We start from the raw sequence: 13,097 nt of genomic DNA, 5'->3' as shown, positions 1-13,097 counted from the left end.
CAGAAGCTATATGTGACACATTTTAGGTTGGTTATTGAAACTATAAACAGAGCCTTATTTTTTACCTAAAAAACGTCACTCGGGAGCAACCGCTCCTAGGCACTTTATAAGGGGGTTCGAAATCGTCTTCACCATTCACTTCCTCTAACAAACCCGACCCGAACTGCTAGTCCACCGTGACTACCGATGTTGCTTTATGTGTTTGAGATGAAAAGGAAGGGGAAACTAGTTTCAGCTGAAGGGAAGAGCGGGATCTAGCCCACAAGATCGCATTCATCAGAACCACTGGATCTAAAATCTTTCTTTGTATCGCTTTTCTTTACTATATAATGGTGTGTGGTGTTCGCCGACGTGGGTGATGATTTTCCGGCGACGGCCGGGGGGAGGATGGTTCTGATTTTGATGGGTTGTGGGTAACGACGGGGACATTTTTTGTTACGGATGGGAATATTGGGGATGAAGATGATATCTTGGGGTGATTATGTTAGGGGTGATGCGAAAAGTCTAGGCGTGGGGTTATTTGATTTTGGTTTGGGGTTAGGTTTTTAATAAATGGATTTAAAATTTTTATTTATGGACTAAACACGAATATTAACTCAAATTATAAGGACCATTTTATCCATTAATCAATAAAATGTCATGTGTCACTTGTTGATTGGATCCTGAATGTGTAAGCCTAATATGCATTTTCTAAAGTTTCTTGAGAACCAAACGAAGACCGTTAGATCAAAATAATTTAAGGTTAGGATGCTTTGTGGTATTTTTGTAAATACCTAGTTAAAAAAAAACACACGGGGGCATATTTTTGAAATTAGTTAGGGGCATTTTTTAGATAACATAATTGATGAGTTTTATAGGTTACAAATATTTTGTGGCGGAAAACTTAACTTTAAGTTCACATGCAACCTATTGGATCTAAGTTTTCTTTATTGATTGCAACAAACAATTGAACATCAAGAACCCTAAGAATACTCTACTATTTTCGAAATTCACAAATGGATTAGGGTTTACATATATTTTGATTATTGTTGTAAATAATCAATAAAATCCTTCTTGAACAAGCTCTAGAAAGCAAGCACTAGAAATCTCGTGCCTCTGATGGATCACACCCAAAACCCTAGAAACCTTAGAATGAAGAGGAGAGAGAGGTAGGAGAAGGAAATTTAATCCCTAATACTCTTAGGAATATCATGAACGAAAATTGATGGACTTGTGGTCCTATTTATAATTTATGTGTAACGCCCAGTTCTTGGTACGTATTTGTTTTGATTAAAGGTTCTTTTTGGAAGAGCTACTCGGCGAGTTGTAGCCCTAACTCGTTGAGTAGATGTCGAGATGGGTGCGGGCTTTAAGTGATCTACTCGGCGAGTCCACGCCTGGACTCGACGAGTAGGCCAATCAGGAGGAGACCCAAATCCTTAGGGTTTGCACCCTATTTAAATGTCCTTATAGCCCCATCTCAGCCTCTATCTTCCTCAGAGCGTTCCTTGTCGAAACCCTAGCCTCCATTTGTAAGTTTGAGTGATTTGTTGCCTTGTGAAGGATTTTTGGGGCACATTGGAGCTTAGAAGGAGAAAAGAAGAGTTTGAAGAGTGCAAGAGAGGGAGTAGATCCGAAATCTATTTTGGGAAAAGCTTCCATTTAGGTAGTAAAGTCTCTACCTTAATCTTTAGTTCATTAGATCCAATTTTGTCCCAATTTGGTGGTTTTCAAGCCCTAAAACACCAAAATCCGTGTGTTTGTGCTTAATAATCCGAAAGGACTTCAGATCTAGACTTTATGGACATGTTAGAAGCATAAAGTTGCTGTGGTTGAAGTGATTGAGGACCCCCATGGAGTGCATGACCTCTTAAAGAGCTTGGAATTGCATTTTGAGCTTATAGGGCCATGCATGCACGTAAAGTTTGCAACTTTACGTGTTAAACATGCCCTAGGATCTTAGATCTGTGGTTTTGAAGAGTTTCATGTCTCAGATTTGGCTCATATGGGAAATGGGTCAAGGGACTCGGCGAGTCCCAAGGTGGAACTCGGCGAGTTCTATGAATATGGCCTTAGACTTGACGAGTTGGATGAACAACTCGGCGAGTCCTATGAAGATTACCTGGTACTCGATGAGTTGTTCTTCAAACTCGGCGAGTTGTATGAACTGTATTGTGTACGAAGGTTTAAGTGTCAGAAGTCCAACCCTTCGTGTTTGCACGTTGGATTAGCAATCTAATGTGTTCCGATAGTCCCAGAAACCCCAGATCCTCATGAAGGATGTTCGGATAAGGATCTAGAAGCAAGTGGGAAGTCTGCTCGCATGGACTCGGCGAGTTGTTCATGGACTCGGCGAGTCGGATCACGAGTCGGTCCCATCGTCCCGAGTAGTGAGTTAAGGACGATTCAGTGAGTAGGAGGAAGGGGGCTTGTAGAGTGAAACCGGGTTAGTGGAGAAGGGCTCGGCGAGTCGGTGCCATGACTCGGCGAGTCCAGTCAACTGGAAGTTGACCTCGACTAAGGAGTTGACCTGGGTCGAAGGGAGGGTCAGTCATCTGACCTAAGGGTGTGAATGAGAGGCTAACCTATGTTTATGATTTATAGTCGGAGGATTTCTGATTCAGCAGTCAGGCGCTTAGCAAGCAGACTTCCGCAGTTACTTTTGAGGTGAGTTACCTTCCAGTAGCGGTGGGTGTACGGCCACAATGCCAGCCCACCAGTAGGAGTTGTATGTAGATAACTGTCTCTGTGATATTCATCTAGGGATTACTGCTACCTGTGTTATGTTTATGTGCTAGTATGATATGATGCTATGTGCTAGTGACAGTAGGGGGGAGATAGTCCCCCGTATCCGGTCGAGAGGACCGAAGGGGAGGCCAGCACCCAGGTATGCTAGGCAGTATCCGGTCGAGAGGACCGAAGGGGAGGCCAGCACCCAGATATACTAGGCAACATCCGGTCGAGAGGACCAAAGGGGTAGGTTGGGCACCCAGATATGCCTGACAATACATGTATGATATGTGGTTATATGGTATGTGGTACAATGGGGGAACTCACTAAGCTTTGTGCTTACATTTTTCAGTTGTTGTTTTAGGTACCTCTTCAGCTAGGGGAAAGGAGCCGGCGCGGTAGCAGCATATCACACACACTCTTGTTTTCCGCACTATGGATTTTCTGGGATGTACTCTAAAATATACTATGTTATTACCGGTTTTCAAACATGGAGTATTATTATGAAGGTTTTGTAATGATGTTTTTATGAATTAATCTAACTTAAAAATGAAATTTTCTGCCGGTATTTTTGGGATGTTACATTATGTAACTTGCAAGAAAAGCAGAATCTGAATTGATTAAATAATAGATTTAATCCTAATTCAAATCATTTCCTTTTATGCAACCAAGAGGCTTTCATAAACCCTAGAAAGACTCCCAGTTTCGTTCACCCCTTGGACGATTCTAGAATTGCTTATTTTGTTCAAATATTAAACCATTACAATTCACCTATTGCACTTTTAATTAATTCCAATTAATCCCAAATTAATTCCAGATTAAATTCTAATTGATTTCTTATTAATTTATTAACCATATAAATTAACAAATCAATTATTTAACTATGGATCCCATGTTAATTTATTGATCACATGACAAGTTAAGATATCAATTATCTATTCCCAATTAACATATTAACAAAACATTTCTCTCTTTCCAAATATCATTTCTAGATATTTCTGGTTATGAGGGCAACCCAAAAGAACTTTGCTTTTTAATTCAAGTATATACCAATTTAGTTATTGACTTGGACACCTAATCCAACAGTATTCCACTTAGATAAGTCTATAACTACAATTGCAAGTATAACTTCTAAATCAAACATCAAATGGTGCTTACCAAAGCAACTCCAGACTTTGATATGATCAAATATAGGTCCTAAGATAAGTGATCAAAGATTCCTTTGTTCTTCAATATATCGTATGTACATGAGACATGGACTAGAATCAATCTCATAGTCCAAGATTCTATTTCTCGATTTCTTGATTTATGACTACTGAATTCAGACTACTAACTGAACACATCAATTCAGTCTGGGCTCGGGCAAGCACTTCAGATGTTGACAACAAATCATATAGGGGCCCAAAGATATTGCTTTCCCGTTATGGCAAATGGAACAAATGAATTTCGACTCATATGTTTGTATCTTTTATTCACCAAATCATGCATGACACTACATTTTATAACATCACATTACTGATGCGTTTACATAACACTAATGCACAACCGACTTGTAAATTACAACTTATGTATCTCCATTTCAAGAATATAAGATATTATCGTTTCATAATTACTCATGATAAAATCCATGAAGTAATTCTCTGAGCGTGAGTTTATCCAGTACTCAAAATCTCCATTTTCTAAGTACTCATGAATATTGTAGCAACCATTGCAATGTCTAATCTTCATAGACAATCTACAGTTCAATTCATGACAACCTTAATTCACTACTTACTTCCAAAATCATAAGCGACTGTGGAATTTCGAATAATCAAATCATTTAGGAAGTAAAACATGCAAAGTGAAACACAATAATAAACTAATTGACTATGGTCTCAAACATATTGAACATAAATAAATCTATATTATTTAATCTCCATAATAATTACGACTTTCTTCATTGTATAATGTTTCGAGTAATCAACTAACCACTTGAATTAAACATCAGTCATGTCATGTTATGAACATTCATATTATGCCTCTCTATGGTCATTCTTTTGTGAGCATATCAATTCAATATTATTCCAATGATGCTCATTTCACAATTCTAAATTCTTATCATTATCCAAGATGTGATGGAATTTCAACTTAACATCCACTAATCTCGTGTGATATCAAGATTCCAAAGTCTCAAAGACTCGATCTTTACATAATACCCCATTGGAACTTTGCCCAACAAAGTCGCAACCACGCCCCACCATGCCCCCACCCCCAATGACACATGTCCTCTTGTTATTAGCTAGATTTTTTTCCACTATTTTTATTTTTTTAAAAAAAAAATCTGAAAAAATCAAAGTTTTTAAAATTTAATTCTCTACAAAATGAGCATAATCATAAAAATTTGAAAACAAATTATTTTTTATTTTTTTATGATTATAAAAAAACCTAGAAAAAAATTCTCAAAAAAATATAAAAAATTAAGGAATACTTCTACCCACTATACTAATGACTTTGTAATAATAAATTTTAAAAAATAAGGTGTCTTCGATACCAAAATCGATTTTAAAAAATTAAAAGTTTTTTAAAAAAATATTGAACATATTATGATTAAAATATAGATGATTCAAAATATTTATGATTCAAAAATATTATGATTTAGTATGTTTATGATCCTTAATTTGTTATGATCTAAAAATATTTTGATTCAAATATTTTATGATCCTTAATTATTAAATATTTTATGATTCAAAATTATATTATTAAAAAAAAATATAATTATCCAAATGTTGTATTGAAAAAAACTTTATTTAATTCAATATATAAAGATCCAAAATCTTATGATTCATAAATGATATGATCAAAATTACTATGATTCAAAATGATATTATGCAAAATTTTATGTTTCAGAATGATATAATCCAAATTAATATGATCCAAAAATATATGATATATAATATCGTTATGATTTGAAACTTTTTATAATGGTTAAACAATACAAACTCGAAGCGATATTTAATTCAAAAAATAAAAAGAATAAAATTGAAAAAAAGAAAAAGAGAAACGAAAAATTGAAAAACTAAGTATATATTGATAATTTTTTAAAAAAACAAAAAATAATTAAAAAATGAAAAAATAAAAATGAGAAAATAAAAAAAAAACTTAAAAACCGAATATACTATTACCTAAGAAACTTTAAAAAAAAATTCAAAAAAAAAAAAAGAAAAAGAAAAGAAAAATTAATTTAAATGACGTTCGTCGCACATGAATGTTCACTCGAGACCGTATTACGTTCCATGGATTGTGTCGTTTGCAAACGCGTCACGACGAAATAATTAGGTTTGACGTTTGTTACCTTGACGAAATGATTAATGATGAATAGTTCTTACGATTCCTACCAATTTTTAGGTTTACCGGATCTGGACCATAGGATAATAAATGTAAATATTATTATTTTTATTATTTTTCAGCAAACTGTTTACGTCATGATCTTTTATGTTTTATAAGAAATTGACATGTGAAATTAACAAAAAGCAATGTTGGGCTGATTTATCTGCAAATATTAAAAAACGATTTTTTTTTAAAAGCAAATGGGTTATTAATTATGGAGTAGAAGAATGGAAGAATTGGCAGGTGGTTAACTCACCCTCACCAAAAAAAGCGCGTCGCATACTTAAAAACAGCACCCTAATTCTTTTTAAAGTCAATAAACACAGACTCGCTTCAACAATCGAATAGAGATTAATCTGTGGATCACTCTACACCTTTGAGTGCTACTTCACCAATCTCTCCTAACTTTTCCCCTCTTCATATCCCCCAAACCCCCCACGCAGATTAATATCCAGCATTGCATTTGGGTTGGGAGATTTGAAGCACGACAGCAGGATACATATTCATCTTCAATTCAATTCAATTCAATTTGTGCGGTAAGCTTATGTTTTGAACTATTTTCTGGCATTGATCTAGTATTTGGTACACATGATTAGGGTTTTACCATTAATCTTATCAACTAAGTTCCGATCCTGTATATATGTATCTGTTTATGTTTGTGAAATCAGGGACAAGTTTCTAGCATTTTGAACAGATCATGGAAGTTGGAGTAAAATTTTGAATCGTTTGGGCTCTTGCGAACAATTTGATTGTGCTATAGATCTATTGATACCTAATGGTTTTGGGGGTTATGAATCGAAATGTGAGCTACCAAATTTGAATCACTAACTATGTTTCATAAGAAACTTATCTAATCCATATAAGTAGTAAAAGTGAGAGATCTCTATCATTAATTAGGTAAGGAATTTGAAAATTCTAGTAAAGTTATGTAGTTTAGGGCTTTTGTTCGTCTTCTCGATTGATTTGATTGTGGATTCATGGTGTAGATCTCTATAAAACACCTAAGCTCGGGCTAGTACGAATTGAAATGTCAAGATCTAGATGAGATTGGGCTTGCATTCATATGGGCTCATGAATGAAAATCAAATGTCCTATAGGCTATAGGGAAACTTGTATCATTTGGTTTGCTGATCCAAAGATAGATATAGAAGTATAGATAAGTTAACTTCTTTTTGTAGATACCATACCACTGGTATTAAATTTAAAACCATCAATGTTGACAGATGGCTTTCGGTGGTTTTGTATTCTTGTGTCACTTTTATCGGTTGTGCTTGTATTATATATATTGAATTGGATCTAAAAACATAGCACCATAGAGGCAAAATTCAGAAGGTTTGATACAACTCATGATTGTTGCATTGCATACTCTTTGATTTTATTGATATTACAGATCTTGATAATCTGTGTACATTACATTATATATGGTTGTTGTTGTCTTCATTTTATTGTATTTCTTTTATGATGTTTGGTGGCAGTAAGAGATAGACAGAGGATGGCTTTGACTTTGAGAAAACCTGGTTTGATTGCTTTGTTTGATGTTGATGGCACTCTTACTGCTGCACGCAAGGTACACCTTACTATTTCTTACTATCTTAACTGCATTTAAAGACTCTAATAAGTTTTCTTTTCCTTATGGAGATTGTTACTTTGTTGAAATTAGTTTAGATTATAGAATTGGTGTTTCATTTTGGTTTTACTTGCAATTAGTTTACAGTTTTTGCTTCAAAATTGCAGGGGATTACTCCAAATATGTTGAAATTCATGCAGGATTTGCGCAAGGTACAGGAGTTTTATTGTTTGATTGATATGTTCTTTCTCTTTCGGCACATTATTTCAATGTCTTGAGTTTTTTTTTTTTTTTTTTTTCCTGCGTACAGGTTGTTACTGTTGGGATTGTTGGAGGATCTGACCTCGTTAAGATATCAGAACAGCTAGGGTCAACAGGTCAACTACAATATCTTTCTGTGTATATATATATATATATATATATATATATATATATATATATATATATATATATATATATTCCCACATTCCATATAGGCAGCTTATAAAAATATGGGTATTTGGTGGATAGATTAAAGAGGCTCTTAGATTCGAGTTCTTTATAAAAATGTTTGATACGATGTTTATTCAACAATTCCTTCTTTATTATGAAAAAATCCGTTTACTCTTTTGATGGCTACTTTTAGTAACATATATTTTTTATAAATTTTTTTGTTACGTATGAATTAACAATGTAGCTCCAATGTGTATACAGTAATTAATGACTATGATTATGTGTTTGCTGAGAATGGGCTTGTGGCCTACAAGGAAGGAAAGCTACTTGGAAAACAGGTAGTATTATATTCAATCTTCAGAATTTCAGTTGAAATATTATACAAATTACATTATTTAGACACAAGCTGAGTAGCTTTGGTGCACCGAGGTTCTCCTTATGTGCCTTTTTGTAATTTAATTGATCAATTTTCCCTGATGTGTTATCTCTTTACAGAGCTTGAAGACTCATCTAGGGGATGACAATATCAAGGTAAAAAGATTTTTTTTTATGGATCCACGAAGTGTTTTTAGCAATTTAGGGGGTGTTTGGATTATTGCCTTTGAAAAATAAAAATTAGATAATTAGATGTTCAGTTAATCAGTTCATCAGTTGATTGAAGCTATAACATGAGGTGAATAATTTTACATTTTTTTCTTCATAATTTAGTGTTCTTATGAAAACTGCTTACTTACCTCTCCAAATACGATATTTTGACCTTAAATAATTAAAAAAAAAAAACACTTTTACCAGTGTAATCAGTATTTGGGATGATGGAACCGAGAAAGGAATGGAATTGTTCATTCCATTAGAATGAAAAAAAAACTGTTTGTTTTATTTACAATTCATATAGAGTTTTTATATAGTAATAACTAAGCATACATTACATGGTATGAATATGATGCAGGAGTTTGTCAATTTTACCCTTCATTACATTGCTGATTTAGATATCCCGATAAAGAGGTGAGAGTTAAAACCTAAATTCTTTCAACAATTTATCATTTTTTTAATAGCATCTTTATAGAATTAGAGCTTCTTAATTTTAGGGGAACTTTTATTGAGTTTCGAAGTGGGATGATCAATGTTTCACCAATCGGCCGAAACTGCAGTCAAGAAGAACGTGATGAATTTGAGAAGTATGATAAGGTACACAATCTTCTTGTTAGTTATTCCTTTCCAACAATAATCTATATTTCCCTAATAGGCTTTTGATAATAAATTAAATATTGTATTTTAGGTTCATAATATACGTGAAAAAATGGTGGAAATTCTTCGAGAGAAGTTTGCTCATCTTAACTTAACCTTTTCAATTGGTGGCCAAATTAGCTTTGATGTAAGTAGATTCTTACACATGAAAACATTATTTATTATTTCTTTATTTAATATTTTTGTTTGTTTGTTTGTTTTTTTTTTTTTTTCGGAAAATGCTTTTGATATAGGCTTTCCCTCAAGGTTGGGACAAAACTTATTGCTTGAAATACTTGGATGAATTTGAAGAGATTCACTTCTTTGGAGATAAGACTTACAAGGTACTTCTAAAATTAAAAAAAAAAAAAAAAAATCTCTGTTTTTTTTTTTTGGTGTTTTAGAATACTATATATTTCAAGTATAATCTTCATTAACTTTTTTGATTAGGGGGGAAATGATCATGAGATTTATGAATCTGCACGAACTCTTGGTCACACAGGTTAGCTTCATTTACAATTTTTAATATATCAAATAAAATATGATTTTCACACCATGAAAGTTGCATACAGTTTAAAGAAAGTGTTTAACTAGTGAAATATCTAAAACACCCCTTAGTTTTTCAAACTTAAAGATTCTTGTGAGGTGAACTCAAATGATACAATTAATTTATTTCTACTACCAATGATGGGCAAATAAGTAATTCAACTTATCAACCCTTTGTTCTTTGCTTTTTTCAGTTTCGAGCCCTGATGATACCGTGAAACAATGTACTAGCCTATTTCTCAACAACTAAGTTTGAGTGAAGGGGACAAACATGTAATTTTGGTTTTTGTGAAACTGTTTTAGGAAGCCAAGTCCTAATATGTTGTAATCTTTTTGCTTCATAGAGATCGTCTACATTTTATATATTTGGTTTTCGTAATTATATATGAAATTTAAAATATGATGAATGCATTTGGTATTAAAGAGATGTTTGGTTTGCATAATATTTTTGAATATTCACAAGTAAAACTCCAAATGTGTCGTCTCTTGTAGATTTTGAAGTTTAAAATTCAAGTGTCATTATTTAATGACGATATAAAATATGATTTTGATTAGGGATAATGTCACTGTAGCACATGGAACTTTTAACATTTGGCTAATTTGGCCCTTAAAGTTTTTTTTTGGTACATTAGACCATTAAACTCGTAACTGACCTTTTAATTACACCATTTTAGAAGGTTTCCCGGTTACAATGCTTATGTGGCATGCTAATGTGTCCAATAAGCTTACGTGGTCCAGTTGTCGATACAGGCTTATTAATTGAAACCCTCATTCGGACCTCCTTTCAATCTTTACTTACCCTTCTCTGAAAAGTCAAAGACTTCTCCCTCCCCGACTATTTCCATCCTGAAGAAGAATGTCTTCGAGCTCATCGACGTCAAGGAATCAGCTACAAGTCACTCATGTTCAGTCGCAAGAAGGGGTAAAGGTTTGTGATTGTGTCGTTCCAGCTAAAGAACGAACCTGTTGGAAAATAACAAACCCTGGGAGGCGATTCTGGAATTGTCAAAACAGTATTGTAGGTCCCGATTCTCTTGATTTTGATAAGTTAGTATTTTATGGTTTGATGTGTTGTTTCTATCTGTAAAAACGACAATGGTGTATTTGTATTTTGTTTCATCTGTTAAAAACCCTAATTTTATTTCCTTCTTGACGATCACTGTGAATAAAATCCATTTCGTTGGTACATTAAAGGTAGTTGATTTGTGATTGTCAGTCAAACCCTAATTTTATTGTCTTTTTATAGACTAGGTTGAGGAAATGTAGCTTCTTTGAATGGAAAGATGAAGAACAGGCAAACGGGTACTACAAAAACCTGCTATATTCTCTGAAGCAGAAACTGGATGCCAAAGATGAAATGTCTGAGATGAACAATTTGAGGAGAAAGATTGCTGAAGTGGAGTTTCTGCTGTCACAGGAGCAGTATAAGGTGGCAAAGAGTGAGAAAGAAGTTCATGATGCAATGAAGGCAATAGGCAGGTACAGGATGATAGTTGCCCTGTTGGTTGGTTGCTTGGCCCTATGTGTTTTGAAGTTAGGGGGTCAATGTAGTTAGTTTGGTTGGTTAGGTTAAGCTTTTGTTTTTTTGGGATCCCTTGTATTTTTTGTAAAGGCAGACTAGAAAGTCAGTTCCATAAGGGCATTTTGTATGTATTGAAGCTGGTTTTAGTTATAAGTTGGGGTTATCAACCTTAATGTGTTGATGTTGTAAGGTGGTAAGTCCCTAATGAAAGGGCATATGATAAGTAATGTAAAAAAAATATTCAAAGTCCCAATTGTAGGGCATTTTGTATAATCAGATGATGTTTATCAAACATATGCATGGTCTATATTCCTAACAAATATATTTAATTAGGAAGTGGTCCATGTGGAAGTACACTATGTGTATGGGGACCATTTTAATAATGAAAAAATGGGACCTGTGAAGCCATTAAAAAACCAAATCCGGGGCCATATAAAACATCCCCATGCATGCACATTATTCCAATTTTTTCCATGCATAAATATTCAAAGTCAAATGTTATGATTTTACTTAAAATGGTAACATACTTTCATACTTCATGTCATACATAAATAAATGACCAACATATCCTTTTCTTGCATACATAAATAAATGACCAACATACCCTTTTCTATCATACATAATTAAATGACCAAATTACCCTTTTCTTACATACATAAATGAATGACCAAATTACCCTTTTCTGTCATACATACTTAAATGACCAAATCACCCTTTTTCTTGCATACATAAATGAATTACCTACATACCCTTATCTGTCATCAATAAATAAATGACCAAATTACCCTTTTCTGTCATAAATACGGAATGACCAAATTACCCTTTTCTTGCATACATAAATGAATTACCTACATACCCTTATTTGTCATCAATAAATAAATGACCAAATTACCCTTTTCTGTCATAAATACTTAAATGACCAGATTACCCTTTTTCTTTCATACATACTTAAATGACCAAAATACCCTTTAATGTCACACATACTTAAATATAAATTACCAACATCCTATTACATAAACTTTAAATATAAATTAAAATCATCCTATTACATAAAATTAAAATCCAATTTATCATCATCCCATTACATAAACTTTAAACACAAATTACAATAAACACTAATCAATTACAAGAGCTTTTCCCTTCGAATTTCCTGGATCATCAACACCACCAATTGTTTTGCCTAATTTCAGCTTCAGTATTCTCTCTGACTTTCTTCTCCTTATCCTCTTCAAAATATCTGAAATTGGCCTAACACAAACCTGCTGAACTTGGTTAACAGGAGCAACCTCCTGAACATTACCATTATCCACTTGGGCATTAGGATTAACCTCATCAACCTCCTGAACATTTACATTATCAACTTGGATAACAGGATCAACCTCCTCAGCCTCCTCATCTTGAACAACTTGCTCAACCACAACAGCTTCCTCAACCACACCAGCTTCCTCACCCATAACACCCTCATCACCTTCATAACTTCTAGATGGAGTGAATTGCACATATTGAATAAAATCCCCTGCACTACTAGATTCAACATCAGTAGGAGCAACTTGCATATCATTTTGAGTAGTATCCATCTCAATTGGAGTCATTTCAACCTCTTCATGTTGCTGTGGTTCACTTGTACTACCCTACATGGCATGATATAATTATGTTAGTAACAAATTATATCTAATTAATCTTATATTTTAAATTGTTTTACGTGTCCTGCATTTTGGTTCACACATACTT

At 33.7% G+C, this 13,097-nt stretch overlaps 1 protein-coding gene across 1 annotated transcript; it reads left to right on the top strand.

Annotated features, from left to right (window-relative positions):
• Positions 1-6,328: 6,328 nt before the first annotated feature.
• On the top strand, positions 6,329-10,271 carry LOC111912888 (phosphomannomutase). The gene is made up of 12 exons (XM_052765297.1): positions 6,329-6,611; positions 7,551-7,642; positions 7,810-7,854; positions 7,953-8,019; positions 8,336-8,412; positions 8,570-8,605; positions 9,021-9,076; positions 9,160-9,259; positions 9,351-9,446; positions 9,553-9,642; positions 9,749-9,800; positions 10,039-10,271. Exons 2-12 carry the CDS (start codon positions 7,568-7,570, stop codon positions 10,092-10,094), a joined length of 750 nt encoding a protein of 249 aa, XP_052621257.1. The 5' UTR covers positions 6,329-6,611; positions 7,551-7,567; the 3' UTR covers positions 10,095-10,271.
• Positions 10,272-13,097: the final 2,826 nt, after the last annotated feature.

This window comes from Lactuca sativa, chromosome 7 (genome assembly GCF_002870075.4).
Source record: "Lactuca sativa cultivar Salinas chromosome 7, Lsat_Salinas_v11, whole genome shotgun sequence".
Lineage (NCBI taxonomy): Eukaryota > Viridiplantae > Streptophyta > Magnoliopsida > Asterales > Asteraceae > Lactuca > Lactuca sativa.
Note: the sequence above shows the minus strand (reverse complement) of the source record. Positions and strands in the feature narration are given on the sequence as shown.

Bases quoted from the DNA above. Each gene is read 5' to 3' on its own strand.
- LOC111912888 (XM_052765297.1), top strand. From the start codon at position 7,568: ATGGCTTTGACTTTGAGAAAACCTGGTTTGATTGCTTTGTTTGATGTT. The intron at 7,855-7,952 runs GTACAGGAGTTT...TCCTGCGTACAG, and splicing joins TCATGCAGGATTTGCGCAAG to GTTGTTACTGTTGGGATTGT. The intron at 9,447-9,552 runs GTAAGTAGATTC...CTTTTGATATAG, and splicing joins GTGGCCAAATTAGCTTTGAT to GCTTTCCCTCAAGGTTGGGA.